Raw genomic sequence first — 25,162 nt, forward strand, 5'->3', positions numbered from 1 at the left:
ACAAGTCAAAAAAAAAAAAAAAAAAATTCCCGAGTTACCCTGAGAGAGAGAGAGAGAGAGAGAGAGAGAGGAATCACCAAGATAGAGGAGAATGTTGATATCCAGCTCAGGACTCTGGGTGTATTTTTATATTTCGCTGTTCTGCCATCTTTCTTAGTGTTTTTTTTTTTTTGAACAGAAATAACAATTAATTATAAATATCTCATACTAATAATCAGTGAATCAATATAGTCTCCATCGCAACTACAAAACTGTATAAAATTCTCCAGAACTCTTCGCAAAGTTCCGGCCTGTTTCAATATTCATACAATGATGGCTCCACTTTCTATGCGTTTTAACATGTAAAAGGAATTAACATTATCGCCTAGGAGAGTGTCCACTCTCTATCTTACTGCTCTGTGACAATACCACTGTGCTATCGCACAGACTGACCTATGATTAATTTATTTTATAAATAAAATTGTTTTAATTTTTATTAAACACTTAATAAATTCGTTTACTTATTAACGAAAACATTTGTTGCCGTGGATTATTAAGGGGGATGGTATTCATTCTGTTAGCTTCTGGATCAGTCCTTCGGCGGTACGCTGCAGGACAAGGTTGGCCACGCTTCGTTGTAGTGTTTTAGCGCATCAGTAACTTAAGCTTTATTGCGCAGTATATAATGTCTGTAAATCGCGTGTGTTCTATTGCCAATTGCTGCAATTAACTATTTAAGTAATCTGTGTTGTTGTTTTGCTGGACGAAAAACTATGTTGTAAAAAGAGGCTCATAGAATTGCCTCATGTTATTGACGGGATTCGAACTGAAGGTTTTTCTGCTTGGTATAGAAAGAATGGTTATTATACCCACGAGTGGCCAGGGGCGCATTATCCAATAGGCAAAAAAAGACATCTGCCTATGGCCACCGATCAGATGGAGAACCCAAAATCACCGTTTGAAAAACTCATTGCTGTTTTTCACTAATATTTTTAAGTGGTTTTTATTGTAAACTGACTTTGTATCTGAAGGTCAATGAACTTGAAGATTAATTTGAAAATTACGTTTTCTTCAAAAATGGTTTTACCGATTTTGATGAAATTTTATATTTAGTTCGCCCTCAAATAGTTGAGTGTGAAAATGTTATCATTTTTATCCCTTTAGCCCGCTTTTTACGAAGCATTTATTCCTCAAAGTGCCCAATACTCCTTCCGCGGCTCGTATAACTAAAATAGCGTCACTCAACATCTGAATTAGTTGCGTTTCACTTTAGTTTTGGCACCTGCAACCAGCACCGCCCCAGGGGGTGCGGTCGTAGAAATATTACCTCAGTTAGGTGTCCAGTCAATTAGTGACGTCAGGCCCCTCTCCAGATGGCAGGCGGGCGGGCAGCGAACACGTAATAGCTCTACGAACGACGAGGAGAGAACGCGACATTGTCGGAGAAAGGTGATTAAGTAGAACAAGAGACATGATATCTTACGCAATCGAATCCGATAAACATTGACTGTCATTTCAAAATTGCATACGTAAAAGTGTATCGATTTATGTTCGATGACCACGATTGTAAAACAAAAGAAACTGCCCTACACAAATATGAGATTTCCCTTCTACTTATAACGTATCATTTTTAGCAGTGTAAAATCCCAAAAGTTGACAGTCCCCATGTGTAATTCTTTGCCCCACATAATTAACCTGTGAGATCAGAACAGGTCATGGGAAACTTAGGAAGGGGGGAGGCAGGGATATATATGTGAAAAGGGGATAGAAAACGCGAGCATCTTTGGATAGATTTTGAAGGATTCGGAGTTGTAAGGGCTTGTTTGGGTACATTTTAGAGCGTTCAGAGTTGTGAGAAGAGTTTTGGAAGTTGTTAATTAGATTCAAGAGTTGTACGGAGTTTGAAGAGGTTTTCTAGATACAAGTGTAGTCAACAGAGCCGTGAAGAGCGCCAGAATAAGAAAACCGAGGAAGATCACAGATCTTGTCTATTGAGCGAAGAGCCGAAGCCGGAAATGCAGAAGAACGACGATTTGTTGGTAAGTTAACTAGCCTCCTTTTTTAGAACAAACCAAACCCGACCACTCAAACTTAATCCTACTCCCCCCCCCCTTTAATTTATCCGTACCCACTGACCTCCCTTAAAATAAATAAATTTTCTGTTTATACTCCGGGATGACCAAATGGTCACTTTCTCGTAGATACATTCTGACAATTGTTTATCTACTTTTAGTAATTAGAATTTAACAGGTAATGAGACTTAATGACCTAGTTGTCAAAAATACTAATTGTAATTGTTTAGTTGACATACTTCCCTATTCTGGCAGTAGAATAGTTGTACACCAGCCATTGTGAGTACTCGTGAGAGTAATGGTGGAAGTGCCAACACGAAGAACACTGTAAAATTGTAATACTAGTAGCAGCAAGATTATACCTGCTATTCAGTTAGTTTCCGAACAATCAATTGCGAATTATACTAAAACTTTGACCCGTTCTATTGTAACTATTTGTATGACTTATATGTGTAATAAACTTTGTTTTGTTGATCATTTTGCCTAGTGACATTTCTCTGCTACACATAATTCACTGAGTAGATTATGAACCATAGTTAAGCGGCGCTCAAAGATCCAATTACGAAGAAAGTTTTTGAATGAAATCACAGCGAAATCTTCGATGCTGCGAGCTTGCTCTCAGTGTCAATCTGAGTGAGTCTTGAGGGTGCGAGATTTGTCCTAATTCAAACTACTGGACTATCATATGAAACCCAGGTTTTCTGGATACACATATTAGCGTGCGTTCTTACCGACAGTTGAATAATTCACGGAGAGCTTCGATTGACGGCAAGACTGAACTAGCAGCACATGGGTAAGCGCATACGCTATAACAGGAACAGCCTGCGGAACATGAGTTAATTGAAAAAGTAAAGGCTTCCTTGTATGGAACCAGTGCCCCTGACAGCCTTATGCTTAAGGCTGTTCCCACGAAGAACGCAGGTGACCACTTAAGGCTGGTCACCTGCGTTCGTCAACTAGCAGCGAAATGCAGCTAATGTTTCTCACAGGCTATGTTAATAATTGAAAGTGGAAGAGAAAATATTTTTGCGAACGACTTTGAAAATCTTCAAAATAAAAATTCGAATTTACAACATGCTGTAAATCTTTTAAAATCATTGTCATTATATACAATGGCGGACAAAAAAAACTGCATCACCTTAAAAAAAAAGTAACATTTGTAATGAACCATACAAGATATTTTTTTATTACAGTCATTTTGTTTGTCGCAAAGCAAAGGTATTGCATCAGATAACGCTTCTATTGCATCAGCCGCTTCTATAAATATGGCGTTGGAAAGGTATACATGCTCATTAGTATCCTGTTTTGCGGAGGTGTAAGCATGGCTCCATATGTTCAGTTGACACTAAGAAAAAAAAGTGTAGCTAGCTGTTGCTCTGTCCCAGGAAGGGCTTTCTATGCATGCTATCACTGATAAAATAGGCTGTCACCAGTCAATAGCATCCCGGGTGCAAAAATTTAAGCGTGAAACCGGCGATGTGAAGAGAAGACCTGGGGCAGGTGTAAGAGAGTGACTGCGCTTTCCCAAGATCGATATTTGAAACTTCGTAATCGCCATTCTAGTGCTTCTGATCTAAAACTGGACACTGAGATGGTGTTGAAACAAATGCACCAACTATCCAAAGACTGCTTTCGGAATGTGGTCTGCATGCCTATCGGCCCAAGAAGAAGCCTATATTGACCCAACAAATATGGGAGAAGCGACTTGATTGGGCTAAAACGCATCTTTCATGGACAAAAGAGCAATGGGACACTGTCATCTTTTCTGACGAATCGAAATTCAACCTGCAAAAAAAAACAAATTATGATATTAGGGTCCCCCATAAATTATTACAACTACCCATATATTTATTTTGTCTGTAAATTGAGTCTGATTTTATCCATTATGGCTAAAAACTTGGTCAACTTCAGCGCTTTGACCATTGGTGTTGTGTGCTGCTGTGGTTGTCTGCGCGGATAGCACAGTGGTATCACCGTTCTCCACACACCAGGTGGAAAAGGCCCGTGTTCGAATCCCTTCGATGACGCGAGGAACTTTAATGGACTTTTTCGCTCAGTGTCTGAGTTAGTCGGTCTCAGGCGCAGATAGCAAGGTTTTCCCCTCAGAAACTGTGGTTTTTCGTCCAGCAAACAGAGAAATCGACCATAGATCACACGAAATTAACAGACATAGCACGGCAGATGAATTTAATTATTCAGGTGGCCTAAATATAATAGTTTAGTTTTTTTGTGCTGCTGTGGTCTCCGCGGTAGCACAGTGGTATTATCATCGTCCTCCCTACACCGGGTGGAAAAGGTCCAGGTTCGAATCCCGTCATTGACGCAAGGTACTTTAATGGGCTTTTTTTTTCACTCTGTGGGGTCAGTTAATCGGGCTCAGGCGTAGATAGCAAAGTTTCTTTCCCCAGAAACTGGGTTCTTTCATCCAGGAAAACAGGCAACTCGACCAGAGAACACACGCAATTTACAAACACATATGAGTAGAGGAATTAAATTACAGGTGACCCTAATATAATAGTAATATGAATTTGTGTGCTGCTGTGATGGGAGATGTCACTTCCAGGTCGCCTATTTCAGGAGGCAGTATTATGGAGCGTTTAATGGTTTAATTGTGGCGTTTGCAAAAATGCATTACCACATCTTTGAATTTAGGAAAGGTCCCTATGGACTGGAGATGTTCGAATGTATCCCCAACTCTTAAAAGGGGATCAATAGGCGACATAAGTAATTACAAAGTTGTTTGCCTTGGGAAAATAATGGAATCACTGGTTAAAGAAGTAATTTAACCAGAAGAAGTAAAAAAAAAATTTTTTTTTCTGTTTTTACTCCGGCATGACAACCAAGTCAGTAGAGTTTACAATAAATCATCAATACAAATATTTATCGTATTTAGTAGTCACGGGTTTGAACCCTAGTCCACTCAAAGAACACATGCTATGCACTCCCGTTCCTGACCACTGGGTTACATCAACATTGCCCTTTACCCCTGATGGTTGTTACCTCTTTGTGTAAATCCCACTTCAGCACACTGTGATCACTGCCACCTAGTGGTTTCTTCATCAGCAGATTTTTAATGCTTGAAGAATCACTACTGATAATCAGTTCAAGAGTATTACTGCGTCTAGTTGCCTCCCGAACATGCTGCTGTAGAAAACAATCATCCAATTAATCCACAAAAGCCTTGCTAATGTGTGAGTGACCAACCCACAAATTCCAGTCAATTTCTGGGAAATTAAAATCCCCCATTATAAGACACTGATTTTCTGGCCCACTCTATTTCTATGCACAGTTGTTATTATACTCATTAGAATCATTTGGCCTATAACATACACCTACTCTCATTTTTCCTTTCCCAATGCTTATGTCACACCAAACAGACTCAACATTGCATTGTCCACCAACTTCAATTGGATGCACTTCCTTAGGTTTTATATGTGTCTTAACTAACAGCATAACCCCTCTTCCCTTCCTATCCTGTCTATCCTTTCTGTACACATTGTAATCGCCAAATTCCAATTGTGCCCTGCTTATGTGTGTGTGTGACACCACGTCTCCGATATCCCAACAATATCTGCCTTTGAAGTCTTGACTAGCACTTCAAGCTCATCGAATTTATTAACTATACTCATAGCATTGGTGTGCATACAAGTATACATGCATCTGTTTCTACTCTTAGTTACCCTAACACAGCCCATGTATTTACTCGTTCCACAATGACTCCCAGCAGTCCTGGATATCCGCATTGCCTTGCTTTCCAGACTGCTGTTCAATTGCATTTCAATAGAAGCAGTACAAGAATCACTTCGACCTCTGCCAGTAGTCTCAGCCCCTCCATGTGTGTGTAGTCTCAGCAAGTGGAAGAATGCCATTAACATGGCATTCTTCCACTTGCTGTGACTACACACATGGAGGGGCATAAATTAAAGTTCAGGATGATGTGTGGAAGTTTGCCCTTAGCTAGTGGGTGGTCTATTGTTGGAATAGATCTAGGTCTTTTGTTTCTGAAATGGATGGGTTGAATAAATTCAAGGAAAAACTGGACAAAATAATCCCTGCGGTTCACATCTGTTGAGAATGGGCTTGGCAAACCCAGGGTCCTGAGCTAGATATCACCATTCTTCTCTTCTTTCTTGGTGACTCCTCTCTCTCTCTCTCTCTCTCTCTCTGAGGTTGGCTTTTTCTTGGCTAGTGCAGCATAAGCCTCAGGCTTCCTTGTACCATGTGGCTAATAAATAATAATAATAATAATAAATAAATCTTGAAGCGTAACTGTTTAGGTTTGTTTTTGGCGTAGCCGCTTATGCTATATAAGCTTGCTTTCTTGCATCATTTGCTGTTACTTCTACTACTACACTACCGTATAAATAACAATAAAAAAAAAAACATAATAATAACTGTAACCTAAATGATCAAAGTTATTTCAGTGATGCTTTGTAAAAAGATAATAGTTTTCAAATGGTTCTGTTCCATTTTATACTAGAAATCGAAATTTTTGAATGCAGCATTGCTAAATGAATCTAAATTTTATTGCAGCACATTTAATGGTTTACTATTAGACACTTTAAGACATCTCACCCTAGGTGGCGCATTGTTGTTACCGTGGTAAACTTCGCGAAATGTTTACTGTGTTGAGTTTGATCCATACTGTATGTGGTTTTCGTACCTTTTATTTTTGTTATCATTGTAGTTGAAAGTGGAGGTATACAGATTAAAAGGTTGCTGTACTGAACGAGGAAGATGAATGACGAAGATGCGGCAATGGAAAGCTCACTCTGCGCTTATGCCGCCCAGGTAATGATTTAACAACTTTACATTTCAAGCTAATCCACTTTTAGATAACTTGCGATATTCATATAGAATTAGGAGAATCGGTGATACGGTATTAACTGTAGTGTTTGGAAACCCTGGCGTTATTCCTTGTCTGGATTTATTAATAATAATAATAATAATCTGGAACTGTTTATTAATTAATAAACAGTTCCAGATTTAGCATGTGCCATGGCTTGTGAGCTTGCCTGTTTATTGTGAGAATAAAAATCTCTACTTACATATTTTGGGGGTTCGTCGTGTATAAATCTGATAATGTTAAGAAATTCTGAATTAAACATTTAAATATGTATGGAATATCTACAGGGTGTCCTTTAACTGCATACGCTAGTTATTTGGTAAAATACCGAAAGGGGAAGAGGATAGAATTATAAGTCATGGGTTTCTGATCTGAAGTCCCTCCCCCCAACTGATGAATTATTTTGGCATTTCAATAGTAAAAGAGGTAATCTCCAGAACACGGTGCCTCTTTGAAAATCACGTCGAGAAGAAGAGGGGAAAAAGCAGTGACGTACGGTTCGTAACTCCGCCCACTAACTGTGTTCCCACCCTTCTTCTCGACGACTGCACGTGGCAAATGTCACGCGACATAACAGTATGGCGAAAAATAATACAGTAAATTTTTTTTTTCAAAACGAAACAAACTAATGAGATGCGGTAAACGACCAATTTTCACTAAATAACTCCCGAAGTTGAAGTTGCGTAAAAAGGTAACCTAAAACAACCATTTTTCACTAAACACAAATGAAAGTCGAAAAACATGACTCCCATTATTAATTTTTTTTTGTCCAACAACCGGTTTTTGCTTGAATCCCTCCTGAAGTCATGTAAAAACCTAACCATCTTTCTAAACACAAATGAAAGCCCATTAAAAACATGATGCCTGTTATAATTGTTTCTTGTCCAACGACCAATTTTAGCTTGAATCCCTGCCGAAGTCATAAAAACCTAACATTTTTTCACTAAACAGAAACGAAAGTCAATTAACACGTGCAACGAACAATAAAATTGCTTTTTGCATAACCACAAAACAGCAACATAAAATTTTTTTTTTTGCACAATACTAGGTTAATACGCAACATTCTCGCTCCCTCGGAACTGAACAAAGGCAAAAAAAAAAAAAACACAGACAAAAAACAAAAAGCACCTAAGAAATAAAAAAACAATAAGAAAAGGTGACGGCAGCAAAAAACAAAGAAACAGTTTACCTGCAGGATGGAACGGGATAACGACACAGAAACTCAGGACCACATGGCAAGTAACATTAACACCAGCAAACGAACAGCAAAGCACTGAACAGAACAGAAACCAGCATTCAAATGAAAGTACAGTATATGCAACAAATTTCACATTCAGTGCTCCAGTGACGTCATGTCACACGACGTCCGCCTAAACGAAGAGGGGAATGCAGTCATCGGGCTAAGTCACAACCTGTCAATCACTTCTTTCCCCCATTCTGACAGCCAATTACAAAGGTGCACTGTATATTGGAATATAGCGGGGATTGTGTGGGGAGAAGTGATATTTTGGGAAAGATGATATATTTGTATAAAGTATTATTAATGACCCCTAAGCTTTGCCTCATAACCATAAATGTATTATGTCTATATTGGTGTGTGTTCACAGGTCAATTTGTAGGTTGTATGAACTAAAAAAAACACAGCAAAAAAAAAAAAAACTTGACAAATGCAAGGTACTGCATATGGGTAGCAGTAACCCCAGATTAACTTATCAATTAACCCCAAGGGGGCTCACATCTGGTGAGTATGACTTGGCACACCTAGGGTCCTGAACTGGATATCATCATTCTTCTCTTTCTTGGTGATTCCCTTCTACTTCTGACTCCCTCTCAGGCTAACTCGGGGAATTTTTTTTTTGGCCGGTGCAGCATAAGCCTCAGGCTTCCTTGCACCATATAGCTAATAATAATAACTGTGTGGTACTACACTCAGGGTAGTGGAGAATGAAAAAGATCTGAGGGATAATTGTGTAGTCAGACATGAAATTCTCTCAGCAGTGCTGACATGCTACCCGGAGAATTCGCAGGGTTTTTGTCAACGATATACAGAAACTTTGCTGGCAAAGATAAGGAGGTGATTAACCCTTTATATAAGGCCATGGTTAGATTGCATCTTGAGTACTACAGGTCTGGAGGCCTCATTTTAGAAAGGATTTAAATCTGCTGGAATGGGTGCAGAGAAGGGCAACCAGACTGGTGAAGGGAACAAAAGGGTTCTCTTACTTAGAAAGGCTTCAGTTTTGCAAATTGCAGCATCTTGAGACTAGGCATCTGCAGGGAGATCTGATTGAGGTGTTTAAAGCCTTGAATGGATTGAGTAAGCTGAATGTTAATGGCATTCTTCCAGTTGCTAAGACTACACACATGAAGGGGTATAAATTCAAGTTGAGGATGCATGGTTGCAGGACAGATGTGTGGAAATTTGCTTTCAGCCAGCGGGGTGGTTGATTGTTGGAACAGGCTTCCATTTGTTGTTGTGGAAGTGGATGGGGTGAATAAATTCAAGGAAGAACTAGACAAATTCTTGGAGGGTACAGATGAGTGAACTATGTAGTTTTTTTTTTTTTTTAGCTCTTGCTATATAAGCCTGCATATTTTTCTTTTTTGGCTATAATGAACCTGCAGTTGCTAAATCCATTACAGAATCCAGCAACAAAATTGTATGGGATTACTTTGAAGCCAGTACAGGTTATACAAACATAGTGCATTTGACACAATTGCACGATTCCTGGATATATTCTAGTGTCCAAAATAGAAAAGGAAACATGCACCCAATTCTGAATAGTTATGGAGCTATGGTCATTTGAATTTTAAAAAATAGTTTTGAATAGTAATAAGAATAAATAAGTAGACAAATAATAAGAATAAGCAGACAATATAAGACAATATTCTTATTTGATTTTTATTATTTTTTTACTATTTAGTTCTCCAAAAAATGTTTTGAAATTCAAACAGCTATAGATCTATAACTCTTCATAATTGGATACTTATGTGATGCTCTTTTTTTTCTTATTTGAATTCTAGAATACATCCCACAATTTTTTTCACACATTTTTGCTTTAGATAATAAATTTTTATTTTTTGTATTTGAAAAAAAATTTACATGATAGAGCAAAATCAATTGAAGATTTGGAATCTGCATCCAAAAATTGTGCAGTTTCACTTTTTGCATAATAAAAAAAAAAGAAAAGTCAAGTAAACATATTCTGAATGGTTATAGAGCTATGGCCATCTGAATTTTTAAAAAAATGGCCAGGGAATTTTGAATGGTAAAAAAATAAGAATAAGCAGACTTATACCTAACAAAATGTATGCAAATTTTATTTAGCAAAAAAAAAAAAAAAAAAGTATGGCAGTGTAATCATATAAATTAGTGTCCATCAGTGAACCAGTAAATTGTGGATTTTTCAAATTTGACACTCAAATTATGCCTGGAAATGCATTTCATGCTTAGTTAAATGGAGAGGCAGTCAATAACTGAAAACTTGCAGTACTATATTTGTACATGTATTACTTTTTTGTATTACATTTTTGTATTCCAAGTGATTTCAAAGAATAAATCATTTTAGTATTGCAAAAGTATTATTACCTACTACATTTTGGCCAGAGTAAGGAACTGGAACCTGCACAATCTGTTATGTTTGAACACATTGCACTGTAATATACAATTCTAGTGTGATACAAGTTGTCATTAAAGAATTAAGTATGAACTGTGACGTGCATAATTTTGTTTTGGTTGTTACAATGAATCACCAAACAGCTCTAATGAACTCAGCAGCTCATATGAATTTGGCAGTTGTAACATTTGTACAGTTGAAATTTTTTTAATTCTGACCCTACAAAACCATTGGGTTTTTATTGAACTTGTACAGAAATGTGGTTAAAAGCAGGAAAGTGCTGTAAGTTAACAAAATTGTACATAAAGATATGGAAACTACACTACTGTATATATCTCTGTGATGTTCCACACGTGTTTAGAAATAAAGAATATAATATTGTAATATTTTCTCTGATGATATTAAATCACTAAAAATTAAAGTTGGCTTAATTTTCCATTTTTTAATATTTTGAAGATTCATGACATAATTTTAAGAAGACTAAGTTATTAGTTTTAATAAATAAATTTTATTCTTACACTGTAGGATGTCAACAGGGGTAAGAGGTGTGTATAAGATACACACTATAAGAATTGCTCCAAGAACACAAAAAGGCATAAATGTAAGTTAAGTGAATATGATTGCAGGATAGATGTGGAAATTTGCTTTCAGCTAGAAGATAATCGATTGTTGCAACGAACTTCTATCTGGTGTTGTGGAATTTGGATAGATGATGTGGGAAGTTTTTTTTTTTTTTTTTTGTTGATTATGTATAAGTTTCCTTTCTTGTATCATTTGCTGTTACTAATACTAACTTGCCCTCGGACCTCGTGGCGCCTCCGTAGCGCCGACCGGGCTAGCCAGGTGGGTAAAGTGCCTGCCTGGCAACCCAAAGGTCGTGGGTTCGAATACCCCCTCGGGCTTGGATCAAAGTACTGCAAAAACCTTGGGAGGTGCATTATGGCCACAGAAGCCTATGTGCCAACAACTACCAAAAAAAAAGCCTCCGTAGCCAGGTGGGCAGGAGCAACAGTGTGCCGCACACGCTTCTTGATTAGACCGGGATTCGAGCCCGTGACCACCAAATACGGAGGATGCGGAAAGGTCAGGGAATGACCACCACATATCCCTGGAGCAATATGGCCTTAGTTGCTAATGCTCCTGAAAACCAAATAACAAACAACTCTGACCTTATAATGTTTGTCAGTATGCATTTCATGTTAACACAGCTGCAAATCATGTCTACTCGTTACCAAGCATTATTTTCTTCTTCAATCAGTAGAAATGAGATGAAATTTCTTAGAAAGATAGAAGGACTGTCTAGGATAGACAGGATATGCAATCAGATTGTTATAAGTTTGGGAACTTTTTTAACTATTCTGACTTTGTCAGAATAGTTAAAAAATTTAAGCCAGAAGATAATTTTTTAAACTATTCTGACTTTGTCAGAATAGTTAAAATTTTATTTAGTAAAACTATTTAAGATAAATTGTACAACTATTTAACTTAAATAGTTGTACAGCTGGAGCTTCCTTATATTAATATCAATAAGCAAAATTATTAAATATTAATGTAAAATGGCATCTGTGTGGACTTGATTGTGTTTTGAATTGACTTGAATCTTAATTAAAACCATTATAAGAAATCATAAGACATTTAGAACTCATAAAACCAGAAAATCTACCTTTTGGTACTAAAAATCAGAATGTTTGACACTAAAAATTTAAATATGGAGAATGTGTGGACATTTTCAGTCTTCACTCAGGAAGTGGTATACAGGCAAAAAGGCAGGAAAGGACTGTATTTAAAAGGTATAATCCTTATAGGTTAAACAGTTTCAAAAGAAATTCCACACAGATGCTATTTTATATTAATATTTTATCATTTTGGTTGCTGATATTAATATAAGGTATATTAATATGAGTTTTGGCTCTACAAATGACCTTGTCAGAATAGTTAAAGATAATAACAAAGCTGAGCTTAGAAACATAAGTTCCCCCAATTTTAAAGTTTGGAACTGTACTCCTTAAAAGTAAAATTGAAGAAGCCTATTTTAGATGGTTTGCTGTGTTTGGATGTGTATATATAAGGGAAAATGTCAGACATCTGAAGAAAGCTTGCAAAGTTATATAGGTTCAAGAGCTATTTTGGAAAGACATGTGGATCTTACATAGCCATATTTAAATGTAGAGGCATCTGTGATACCTCTATGCTTAAATATAGCTATGCAAGCTAAGTTGCGGGGAAATTCATTTTACTTAAATTATGCTATGGATTTTTATGCTCACTAATTTTCATGTAATTAAATATTTTTCATGATATTACAGCTAGTTGCTGTTGAAAATGCTCTGCAAGGAGCACATGATAATGATAGAGCTGATCTATTGGAGCTGAAGACGAACCTTGAAGAAGTAATAAGACTTACTAAAGGTAAGTTAATCAGAAAAAAAATAGTTAGGAAATGTATGTATTTGTGCTGAATTTCAAGTGCATCCAAGATGATTTTCCATTTTCTGTAATTAATAGAAGTACATAACCAATTAATTTATTACTAATTAATTAATAATATATAAAAAATAATTGTTTTCACTTTATTGCACTTACCTCACTTGACATTTTTTAATGTACTTTATGTATTATCTCCTTGATTTGGGTAAAATTGAAATATGACACATTTTTAGGTGTATGCACAAACACTCTTAAACACCTATTGCAATGATTCCTAAACTTTCACTTGAACCCCTTAAAAATTTTCATAAATTCATGGCCCCCCCAAAATTCCAGAACAAGTGGAAATAAACATATTTGACATTAAATTTAGCTATGATTATACATACTTTGATAAATGAATATATATTTCAGTACATTTAATCTCAAAGAAATAAAATATGATTCATAGAAATAAATAAAAAAAATCACTTCATAGCTGGATTAGTGGGATAGTTTGTCCATATCTCATTAAAAAAGTGCTTCATGAAAAGAGGTACCCCAAAAAAACCAATGTGCCTTGCCAGGGGTGGGGGGGGGGTGCTTTCCACACTTTGGGAATGTCTGACCAATTGTTTTTGCCATGTTTGCCTGTCTGTCCATTTGTCTGTGCTTAACAACTTGACTACCAGTGGATCAGGTTTTCATGAAATTTTATGTTTAGTTCTTTTAAAAAGTGGACATAGTATGTATCAGTCAGTGGTACCAGTGGTGTCCCCCCCCCACAAAACCACGTAAAATTGTCACTGTGAAGAAGCAGAAACTACAAAGGCCAGATGAGGATGCAAATAGTGTAGGTATTATGAGAACAGTGTTGTTCATCTGATGTCTTAGTTACTGGAAGGTCCCCCACCAGGAAGGGGCATTCCAGCATCCATCCATGGCATGAGGAGCCGGGCCAGGTTAGTAGAGGGATGCCTCTCGGGGTGAACCTCTCTTGCCTAGGAAGGAGGGAGAGGACCCAGGAAAAGAAGTTGGGGAAGTGGAAAGAGGGGACCACGAGGAGAGGTCCCTCAGGCAAGTAGGAAATCAGAGGCCACTAGTGGGAGAACACTCAAGGACAGGAGAGTGAGAACGACAGGGGTGAGTGCCAGAAGACAACAGAAGAAGGCAACCCTGCCCAAAGAGGAGAGTGCAAGCACAAGGAAGGGGCCTGCATGGGGAAATCCCACTCCAGCACAGTGGCATCAGCAAGAGATTCAACCCCAAAGGGTTATCATGAAGTTGAGTTTAAGCACCTGAGAGAACAGGGTTCAGACAAAGGTGGTCTAATCTGGAGCTGGTGGGACCTCAGGAGTGGGAGCAGCAGCCAGAAGATTTCTTCTACACTTGAACAGAGTGGTACAAAATTGTATGAAGGCATTGAATGCTTTGTTGTTGCCAATTACTTAATGCCAATGCCAATTACAGACCGGCAGAATTACTTAACAAGTACAGGTCACTGTTGAAAAAAAGCCATGAATTAGGGTTGAATTTGAAAGTGTCTGCAATTCTGCCCAGACATGATAGGAGGGAGTATATGACGAGAGCCTTGTCGATCAATTCGGCCCTGGAAAGATTGTGCAAGGCTCAAGGGGTAGAATTTTTTTCAGCCTGGTCTGTACTTGTCAACAGAAGGGACTGCTTCTACAGGGATGGGATACACTTAAATAGAAGGGTGCAAGAATATTTGCTGATGCTATCGAGGCAGTGTTAGGTGGGTCAGAAAACTGCTAGCTTGGGGGGATACAAGGACTAATAGATTAACAGTAGCCACTGGTCGAGGTGAAAGTGATTCTTGCACTGCTTCTATTGGAATGAGCAGAAGCCTGGAAAACAAGATGCAGGATATTTCAGAGACTGCTGAGAGTCATTGCGGTACAAGTAAACACGTGGGTGTGTTAGGGTAGCCAAGAAAAAGAACAGGTGCATGTATACTTGCGTGTACACCAATTCTAGGAGTTTGATAAATAAATTTGATGAATTTGAGGTATTGCTCAAAGCATCAAAGGCAGATATTGTTGGGATATCAGAGACATGTCACACAGATATAAGGAATGCAGAACTGGAATTTGGGGAGTACAATGTCTACAGAAAGGATAGGAAGGGAGGAGGGGTTATGCTATTAGTTAAGAAACATAAAATCCAAGGAAGTGAAGCCAGTCGACATCGCTGGACAGTGCAGTGTCGAGTCAGTTTGGTGTAACATAAGCACTGGGAGATCAAAATTGAGAGTAGGAGTGTGCTATAGGCCTAATGACTCTGATGAGTATAATAAGAAACTGTACAGGGAAATAGAGTGGGCCAGTAAATCAGAGAGTCTTATAATGGGGAATTTTAATTTCCCAGATATTGACTGAAATTTGTGGGTTAGTCACTCACACACTAGCAAGGCTTTTGTGGATTTATTGGATGATTGTTTTCTACATCAGCATGTTCGGGAGGCAACTAGAGGGAGTAATACTCTTGATTTGATTATCAGTAGGATTCTTCATTCATTAAGAATCTGCAAATAGAGGAACCACTAGGTGGCAGTGATCACAATGTGCTGAAGTGGGATTTACTCAGAGGTAACTGCCATCAGGGGTAAAGGGAAGGGTTATTGCTTTCATAAAGGCGACTACGATGGTCTGAGACAGTATTTAAATTCTATACAGTGGGACCAACTGATGATGTTACCAACAGCAAATTCAAAATGGGAAGCATTCAAAGAACTTATCTTGGAAGCTACTAGGCTTTACATACCAACTAAGAAATATTGTTCACTAATGAGACATAATGAGACATATGGCAGAGAAGAAAAATGCTTGGGATACATATAAATTAACACGTGACACAGAAGACTATGATAGATATAAGTTGAACTAAAACCAAGTTACAAAGGAGGTTAGGCAGGCGAAAGCAGATTACGAGAAATCTTTGGCAAGGGATGCAAAGAAAAACAGCAAAGAGTTCTTTACTTATGTAAATTCTAGAAGGAAGGGGATGAATCAGATTGGTCCACTTGATATCCATGGTTTAACTGTTGATGATCCTGCTCAGGTAGCTAACAAAATAAATGAATATTTTGCACCGACATTCACACATGAGGAGTTATTCGGCGAGGGGAATGCCAGAGGTGTATTCAACTCTGGCAGTAAGCTAGATAATCTTGTAATAACTGAGAGTAAAGTGGAGGAGAAATTGTTGAAGATAAACACAAGAAAGGCACCTGGGGTGGATGGGATCTATCCAGTTATATTACAGGAGGCAGCAAAGGAAGTAAGCAAACCCTTAGCCATAATTATGAGAGCTTCCTTGGACCCAGGGGAGGAACCCATAGACTGGAGATGTGCAAATGTGACCCTAATTCACAAAGGAGGATCAAAGGCTGACACAAGTAATTATAGACCTGTGAGTTTAACTTCTGTTCCCGAAAAATTGATGGAGGCACTGGTTAAAGAAGCACTGCAGGATCATCTAGACAAGACTTCAGCTATAGCTCGGACACAGCATGGTTTTGTTAAGGGGAAGTCTTGCCTGACCAATTGGATTGGATACTATGATGCAGTCACAAAAGAACTGGATGCAGGGAATAACTTTGATATTATATACTTGAATCTTAGAAAGGCTTTTGATACTGCTGCACATGGAAGACTGCTGCACAAATTGGAGCAGTGTGGCATTGTAGGCAAATTGCTGCTATGGATAAAGGGGTGGTTGAGGGGGAGAAGACAGAGTGGTAATCAATGGACACTGCTCATCGTGGACTAACATTATCAGTGGAGTCCTTCAGGGTTCAGTGTTAGGTCCATTATTGTTTTCTATATTTATAAATAATATTGATGATGGTATATCAAGCTTAATATCCAAGTTTGCAGACAATACAAAAGTTGGCAGGGTTGTTAAGGACACTACTGATGCTATGCTGCTGCAACAGGATCTGGAAAGGTTGAGCAGATGGGCTGAGAGGTGGTAAATGAAGTTTAACATTGACAAATGTAAAGTACTACATATGGGAAACAGCAATCCCAGAGCAACGTATCAACTCTGTGGTACTACACTGACAGTGGTAGAGAATGAAAGGGACCTGGGGGTAATTGTGCAGGCAGATATGAAGTTCTCTGAGCAGTGCAGACGGGCTGTAAGAGTAGCTCATGGTGTCTTATCAATGATATACAGGAATTTTTCTAGCAGGGATAAGGAGGTGATTATTCCCTTGTATAAGGCAATGGTCAGGCCACACCTTGAGTACTGTGTACAGGTCTGGAGGCCTCATTTCAAGGATGTACAGCTGCTGGAATGAGTACAGAGGACAACAAGATTAGTGAATGGAACAAAGGGTTGCTCTTATGAAGAAAGGCTTAAGTCTTGCAAATTACAGTGTCTGGAGACTAGGCACCAGCGAGGTGAACTGATAGAGGTGTATAAAGCCTTGAATGGTTTGAGCATGCTCAGTGCTGTTGGGATTCTGCCTCTTGCTCAGAATAATCACCTGAGAAGGCATAAATTCAAATTGAGGAAAGACAGATGTAGCGTAGATGTCCGGAAATTTGCCTTTAGCCAGCGGGTAGTTGGTTGGTGGAACAGACTTCTAATCCTTGTTGTGGAAGTTGATAGCCTAAATAAATTTAAGACTCAGCTGGACAGTTATTTCGAACGAATGGAGGGGTGAATTGGAAGTTTTTTTTTTTTTTTTCTGGCTGATGCTGCATAAGTTTGCTTTCTTGTCTCATATGCCTCTACTAATGCTAATTAGGGAATGAGGTGATCAAAGGCTGGAAGGCTGATCTGGAGGAGGAGCTGCTGTCTGAGGTCAAGATAAACTGTGCAGGCTTCCCTCTCACCACACAGGCAGATGTCTTTCTTTTAGAAAATGTTGTAGATAAATCACATAGGTTCTATGTGATTTGTTCAGAGTTAGCAGCTGTTTAGAATGAAAGTAACAGCAAGAGCCAAAGAGAAAATCTAGTATTTGATGTAGAGCAAGCATCATTTCTGACATGCTTATTCCAATTAAGATTATAGGAGGCAGAATTATCTCCCAGTAAAAAACATTCTTATTGTGTTCTTATTCATGACAAGCATGGGATTAGCTTTTTTTTTTTTTTTTGTGAGAAATAAGATGGGATTGGGCTTTAGAAGGATCGAAGTTAAAAATTTTTTTTTTAGCACTGGAGAATTACCTGAAGAGCAACAGAGTTATTGGTTGCGGATATTTGCAAAGTTGTAGTTGTTTGTGGTGAGCAGGATTTCTGAAATGGAAGGTGAAATGTACTGTATATCATCAGTAAAACTGTGAGCAGGATTTTCAGTCACTGAAAGGAGGTCATTAATTTTCAGTGGGAAATGAGTGGGTGAAAGAGCAGAACCTTGGGGGAGGTACAGCATTAGTTGAAAAGCTAGAAAATGGAGATCCATCTATCACATGCAATGAATGCTCAGAGAGGAAACTGGCAATCCACTTGCAAAAATCATAAGACAGGAATTAAAAATTTTCTACCAAAGTTTCAATCCCTATACCACTACTCTGTAAAATCAGTTTTGCCCTTGTCTAAGCCTATCTTTGTAGAATTGGTTTAATTTTTTTTTTTTTGTTTATTATTATTTTGGCATAGATTTTGACTTTCATTTAGAACTTAATTTCTGTAATTATCACAGTTTTTAATGATCATCAATCGCCAATCATTAAATTGATCTTTCACTGTTCTTTGAATCAGCGAACACTGATTCAGAGATCATTGAATTAATGTTCAGATAGAATAATTGTTGCTTTCACTGACTGGTGCTTTAAGAGAGAGACATTTTGTCTGAACTTCTTCTCTGAAACCCTTCTCTGATAATTTGTTAATTTCTTAATTTTGTATCATTATTACCATAAAAACCCAATTTGTGTGTGTGTGTGTGTGTGTGGTTCCAACATAGTGTGGTTCCAACAAATTTTACTGAGAGTATAATTTAAATGGCACTTTTTTATAATTATTTGAAAGGCTTGCTGACTATATGACATGAATCACATTGGTCCACTTATTTCAATGATTCAACTGTTGATGATCCTACTAAGGTTACTGACAAACTGAATAAGTATTTTGCATCTACATTCACACATGAGGAATTCTATAGGGAAGTGGACACCAGAAGTTTATCAAATTTCTTTTTCATTTACTATCATTAACAGTTATTTATTTTTACTTATAAACACTTTATCTGAGCTGTTCTCATGACATTTTTCTCGTCCTATATATTGATATTCTTACACTAATCTTATTCATTAACATTTCTCCATATTAATTTTTTTTTTTCATTGTACAATCTATCCTAAAAGACTTGGTGACTTACTTTCAGCACTCTTCCTTCCAGGGATAGCTCTCTGGAGCAGAATTTTTCTTCGTTGGATAGGAGCATCTTCGCCCATTCCCTTTTTACATAGATTTGTGCCTTTTCTTTTCCTTATTTATGCCTCACTTGCAACACAAGATTCTTTACATCCTTACTGCTCTCTCTCTGCACTCATTCACTTTACTTCATTTCTCAATTTTATAACTACATCTCTTCTTTTCTTTGTGTGCAAAAACCCTATATACTTCCCTCTAATTTACATGTTCCTGCCTAACTAATTTATACAGGCCCAATCACTGTGTTATCTTAAATTTATTTCTCTCACACTTTACTTCTCGCAACCTTGTTTTTCTTTCACGGAATCTTATCATCTACCCCATTGGACTCCCTGCTGACAATATTCTTTGAACAAGGTCGAGCCAAACCCTTCTCAAAATGATTAAATGCAGTGTCTTTAAGTGGCAGTACAATAGCGGGATTAAATTAATTGACTACTACCTTGTGCATCTTTTAAATTTACCTTACTTTGCTTTGTCTATTGTTTTTGATTCTTTTAATTTGACCTTCTCCCACTATCTGAAATATTTCTGAATTGTTGTTCTTTGTTAGTAATTATTTTAATTCTGCCAGCTATTCTTATTCCGAGAATTAGATGTTTGTAAGACTGTGTCTTACAATAGTAAGTCCCCACCATACTTGTAGCATTTGAAAACATAATATCTCTATGCTGACCTCTAACCAAATAATGATAACTAATCAGTGTTCAAACATTGCTCATCAAAATACAGTGCTTTGAGGTATCATGCAGGCCGTGAAACTGAGGGGTGCCAGACTGTGTGCCTTTTTCTTTTCCACCAAACTGTGATGATGTACGATGAACTGTCTCAGTAGTATCTACTGGCCATATAATGTACAAGCTGTTATTTGGAAAACTCATAGGTACTGATAAGGACTGCAAGATTTTCCATCTGCTTTTCAGATGAAAAATCTTGGTGATTTTGTATTATATACTGCTGATTGGTTCTGCTGAGCATTATTATTTGTATGCTAAGCAATTGTGTTGGGTTGTGATTGGTATTGATTCTTTGTGTATATTTTATAATTATAATTTGTATGTAAATAACTTGTACTTTACCTTTTATTTATGTTCTATCTTTTCCAGAAATTATCAACATATTTTGAATTACATTATCATAATTTGCCATTATCATAATTGTTTTTATAACACACTAATTTTCTTATTGTTATATTACTAAGTGTATTTTTATTTACTCTTAAATTGTCACACATATGTGACAATTTACACTGTCACACTGTTGGCTATATCAGATTGTATGCAATAAAAGATTATTTATTTATTTATATACAATTATAATAACATTTGAACATTCATATTCTGGAATTATATATGAAAACAAGGCTATAATAGCCTGGGACCAAAAGTAATTGTATTGTTCAGTGGTTCCCTGGGGACTTTTTGGACTAACTAGGGGAAACCAGTTAATTTTTTTGTAGTCCATATTAGTGAAAAATGTAATTTATGTTCTAAAGGGGTGGTAGTCTGGATCCTTTTTGGGTATCAAAATTAATAAATGTCATGTAAATATTATGATCATTATTTTTATTTCCTTTTATATAGAACAAAGAAATTTGCATTCAACATAATATATAATCAATTTTGTACATGTCACGCATCAAGGTAATTTAAAAAATGCAAAACTAAAATAATTACTTTATGCAAAAAGAAAAAAATTATCCACTTCGGTTTGAATTACTTTGCTCTGTGCAAAATTTGCATGTTTCATAAAACTTTGAAGATTACCACGTTTACTATACAGTAATGCAAATTAACATATATTTTAACTTTTATAAAAAACATTATGTTTATGTTCTACAAATGGAAAATGAAATTTGCTCAGGTTCTTAATCTGAGCAAGCGGAAATATCTATCAGCATTGAGCCTATGCAGGCCATGCATAGGCTCAATGCTGAAACCATTCAAGGCCTCGTACACCTCAATCAGATCACCTTGCAAGCGTCTAGTCTCCAGATGCTGCAACTTACAGAATTTAAGCCTCTCTTGGTAAGAGAACCTCTTTGTTCCTCTCACCAAGCTTGTTGCCCTTCTCTGTACTCGTTTTAGCAACTCTACATCCTTCCTAAAATGGGGCCTCCAGACCTGCACGCAGTACTCAAGGTGTGGCCTGACCATTGCCTTATACAAAGGTATAACCACCTCCTTGTCTCTGCTAGCAAGCAAAATTCCTATACAATAGACTATCGATTTTCCAGGATAGATGGTAAAAAAAAATTTCCGGATAATCGATTTCCCGGTTAATCCAAAAATACACTAAGTCCCCGACATACATAAGAGTACGTTACAGGACTTCCTTCGTAAGTAAAGTTTTACAAACTCGGGAATGACTAATGTAATATTGCTAATATATCCCTGATATGCCAAAATTACAAAAACCACATAATATCCTCAGAAGAATGAAGAAAAATAGTTATATATTTTAATTAGTTTAATTAAATTATCTGGGGACAGTGGTGAAGTAGCCGGAGTGGCACATAAGAAAAGAAAACATAAAAGTAAGAAAAAAACGCATGTTATTGTACTATAAAAACTGATATGTGGTTGTAGCCTTGGTTATTATAATTGACTTCATTGGTGCCAATCCTTTCACCACTTCTCGTATTCTGTCTAATGTAACGTAAGTCCGAAGCTACGTGTGTCTTAGGCTTACTGTATCAAAAAATGTTCAGCACCCTACATAAAAAGTATGGCGATAGATAAAAAATGAAAAAACCTTACCACGCACTACTGGTGTGTCCAATATGACATTTCCCTTTATTTTATTTTATTATTATTATTTTTTTCTGGTGCACTATGGCCATGGTTGCCTATGCGCCTAATAAATCGCTAAACCAACAACAACCCTTTATTTTTTACGATGTCCATTTTAAATCGAACAGCTTCCCTTTATTTTTTATAGTGTCGCGTATGGTTTGGTCACCAACATTATAATGGTTCATTAGAGATTTCACGGAGGATACACCGTTTTCAAAATTTTGATTAACTTCAAGTTTATGTTTTATTGAAAGCACAACTCTTGCATTTGTCCATGATTTTTGCGATTTCTAAACAAAAAAAAAAAAAAAAAAAAAAACCGACATCCCTGAAATAAATAACAAAACAAAATTTGTCCTTTTGCGGTGCGACGAAACACAACAATAAACCTGACACACTAAAACAAACTAAACATTTGCATTACGATGCAACTTACTAAACAAACTAAACTAAAGATAATAGGTACACTAATCTCACAATGACGACTTATTACAGCTCCTCTTGTCACTTATTTCACTTGCAAAACATCTGTTTATACCTATTCCAGTTATTACTTGAATTTTATGATTTCTGGTTGATTTTTTTTTTTTTTTTTTTTTTTTTTTTTAATTTGGAGTCTTGAAGTGTCCCAGTTAATCTGCTTCCTAGTTAATCCGATCCCGGTAAATCGAGAGTCTGCTGTATATCATTGACAAAACTCCATGACCTGCTCTGGCAGCTCATCCGCACTGATCAGAGAACTTCATATCTGACTGCACAATTACCTCCAGGTCTTTTTCATTCTCCACCTTCCTGAGTGTAGTACCACACAATTAGTACGTTTCTCTTGGGTTATTGCTACCCATATGCAGTACTTTGCATTTGTCGATATTAAACTTCAGTTGCCACATCTCAGCACATCTGCCCAACTTTTCAAGATCCTTTTGCAGTAGCATACTGTCTTTATTATCGTTAATAACCCTGCCAATCTTTGTATCATCTGCAAACTTGGACATTAAGCCCAATATACCTTCATCAGTATCATTAATAAATACCCAAAACAACAATGGATCTAGCACCGAGCCCTGGGGGACTCCACTAATCACATTAGTCCACGTAGAGCATTGTCCATTTATTACCACTCTGTGCCGTCTCCCACTCAACCATCCCTTTATCCATTGCAGCAACTTTCTCTTAATGACATATTGCTCCAGTTTGTACAGCAGTCTCCCATGTGCAACAGTATCGAAAGCTTTCCTGAAATCCAAGTATATGATATCAAAACTATTTTTTGCATCCACTTTGTGATCCAATCAAGTTACCTAGTGTGTCCACTAGGTTTTTGTAAATATCAATCAGAGTCCAGTTATTTTTTTGCAAAATATATGATAACAGCGTTAACCTCAGTTTTCTGCATTAATCGTAGAGGTAGTACACCATCGGTCAGTTGCTCACTTGCAATCAAAAAAGGATTATTATGAGTGACCTCTAATTTTGCATATGTGCATCAGAGACATGCAAGTATATAATTATACTACAGGTCGACCATCACTAATCCGGCCACCGGTAATCTGGTTCCACCGCTAATTCGGACTTAATTTCCACGAACATAATTTCAAATTTCCCGTGTCGGTGCACCAACCTGCCGCTGCTGTTTTGGTGGCGTTAGTTGCAGCATCAGCTGTTGGCGTGAACTCGTAAACACTGGCAAGCCATTCCCACTTGTTTTTCTGCATTTATTATTATAACCTACTCACATTTACTTCCAGCCATGGTTCCAATGCATAAAGGAAGTGCCTTCTCGTGGTGTAAAGTGCAAACACTGTACATTGTCCATAACAGATAAAGTTGAACTTCTGAAAAAACTTGACAGCGGTGTGTCCTGTGAGAAGTTTAACTCTGCTTAATTGTAAATTCCAGCAATTTCTCTCGCTTCCTCTTATTTTAGTAATTTTCTTTTAGCCATTCCTTTTTAGATTTTTTTTTTTTTTTTTTACAACACACGTGTACAAATTTGCAGAAAAACACAGCACAATATGATGGATAATACAGCATGCTAACGAACTTGTTTTCACAAAATCTCTAACAATACTGACAAACTTATTGCAGCATTTGAGAGTTTATTTTATAGCAATTAGTTTTATTGGAGTGCTCGCTGCACGTGCAATAAACTAATCACAAACAACCTTCATATGTATGCCGTAATAGCGTTACACGTATGTGGCCAACATGGCTTCTCAAGAAATAAAGTAACCTACTGGGCCATGTCGGCCACATATATGCGACGTACAAAAAGTCTTTTTTTTTATATTTTAAGCGAAAAAATGACAACACGGACATTACAATATTTATTTTAGAATTACTAATCAAATTATTTGCTAAATATTTTTTGGCCCCTGGGGAATTTTTTTCTTAAACTGGCTTGGAAGTCAACGAGTTAAAGGTAGGAGGAGGTGGTTAGCTGTTGGGTAAACTGTATGTGCTAAAATAACCACCGGTGATCTGGAAAACTCACTAATCCGGCACTCCACAGGTTCCAACACTGCTGGATTAGTATTAGTATTAGTAATGGCCGCATGGTGCAAGAAAGCCTATGGCTTATGCTGCACCAGCCAAAAAAAAAACTGAATAAAACAATGATAAAAAAAAACAAACATAATTAATAAAAGAAAAGGAAATTAAACCTATCATCCTATGCGTTTCCCTCACCCGAAGGTACTATCCAGATGACCTTTGAATTTCCCCAAACTGTGAGCCTCTACCACCAATGTAGGCAACTTATTCCAGTAATTTATAACTCGCTGGCTAAAATAAAACTTCCTGCAATCCAATCTAAACATCTCCCCCCCCCCTAACTTGAATTTATGTCCTCTAGTTCTAGCATCATTTATAATCTTGAAAATTTCTTCCTCATTCATTTTACTGATGCCTCCCAGAGCCTTAAACACCTCAATCAAATCTCCTCTAAGGTGTCTGGTTTCGAAACTCTGCAACCCACATATTCAAAGTCTTTCTTCATAAGGACGCCCTTTTGCCGATCTCACCAGGCGAGATA

At 37.2% G+C, this 25,162-nt stretch overlaps 1 protein-coding gene across 2 annotated transcripts in view; it reads left to right on the forward strand.

The window, feature by feature from the left end:
* The first annotated feature begins 6,670 nt into the window (after positions 1 to 6,670).
* The window catches only part of LOC150089527 (zinc finger CCCH-type with G patch domain-containing protein-like), a 183,747-nt gene continuing 165,255 nt past the window's right edge, over positions 6,671 to 25,162 (forward strand). For both annotated transcript variants that reach the window (XM_090368646.1, XM_090368647.1), the window contains exons 1-2: positions 6,671 to 6,842; positions 12,821 to 12,923. In XM_090368646.1, coding sequence (XP_090224772.1) covers positions 6,789 to 6,842; positions 12,821 to 12,923 — 157 coding nt within the window. In that variant the 5' untranslated portion in view covers positions 6,671 to 6,788. The remainder of the gene's footprint in view (positions 6,843 to 12,820; positions 12,924 to 25,162) is intronic.

This window comes from Mastigoproctus giganteus, chromosome 2, assembly GCF_048544385.1.
Source record: "Mastigoproctus giganteus isolate SK-2022 chromosome 2, ASM4854438v1, whole genome shotgun sequence".
In the NCBI taxonomy this organism is placed as follows: domain Eukaryota; kingdom Metazoa; phylum Arthropoda; class Arachnida; order Uropygi; family Thelyphonidae; genus Mastigoproctus; species Mastigoproctus giganteus.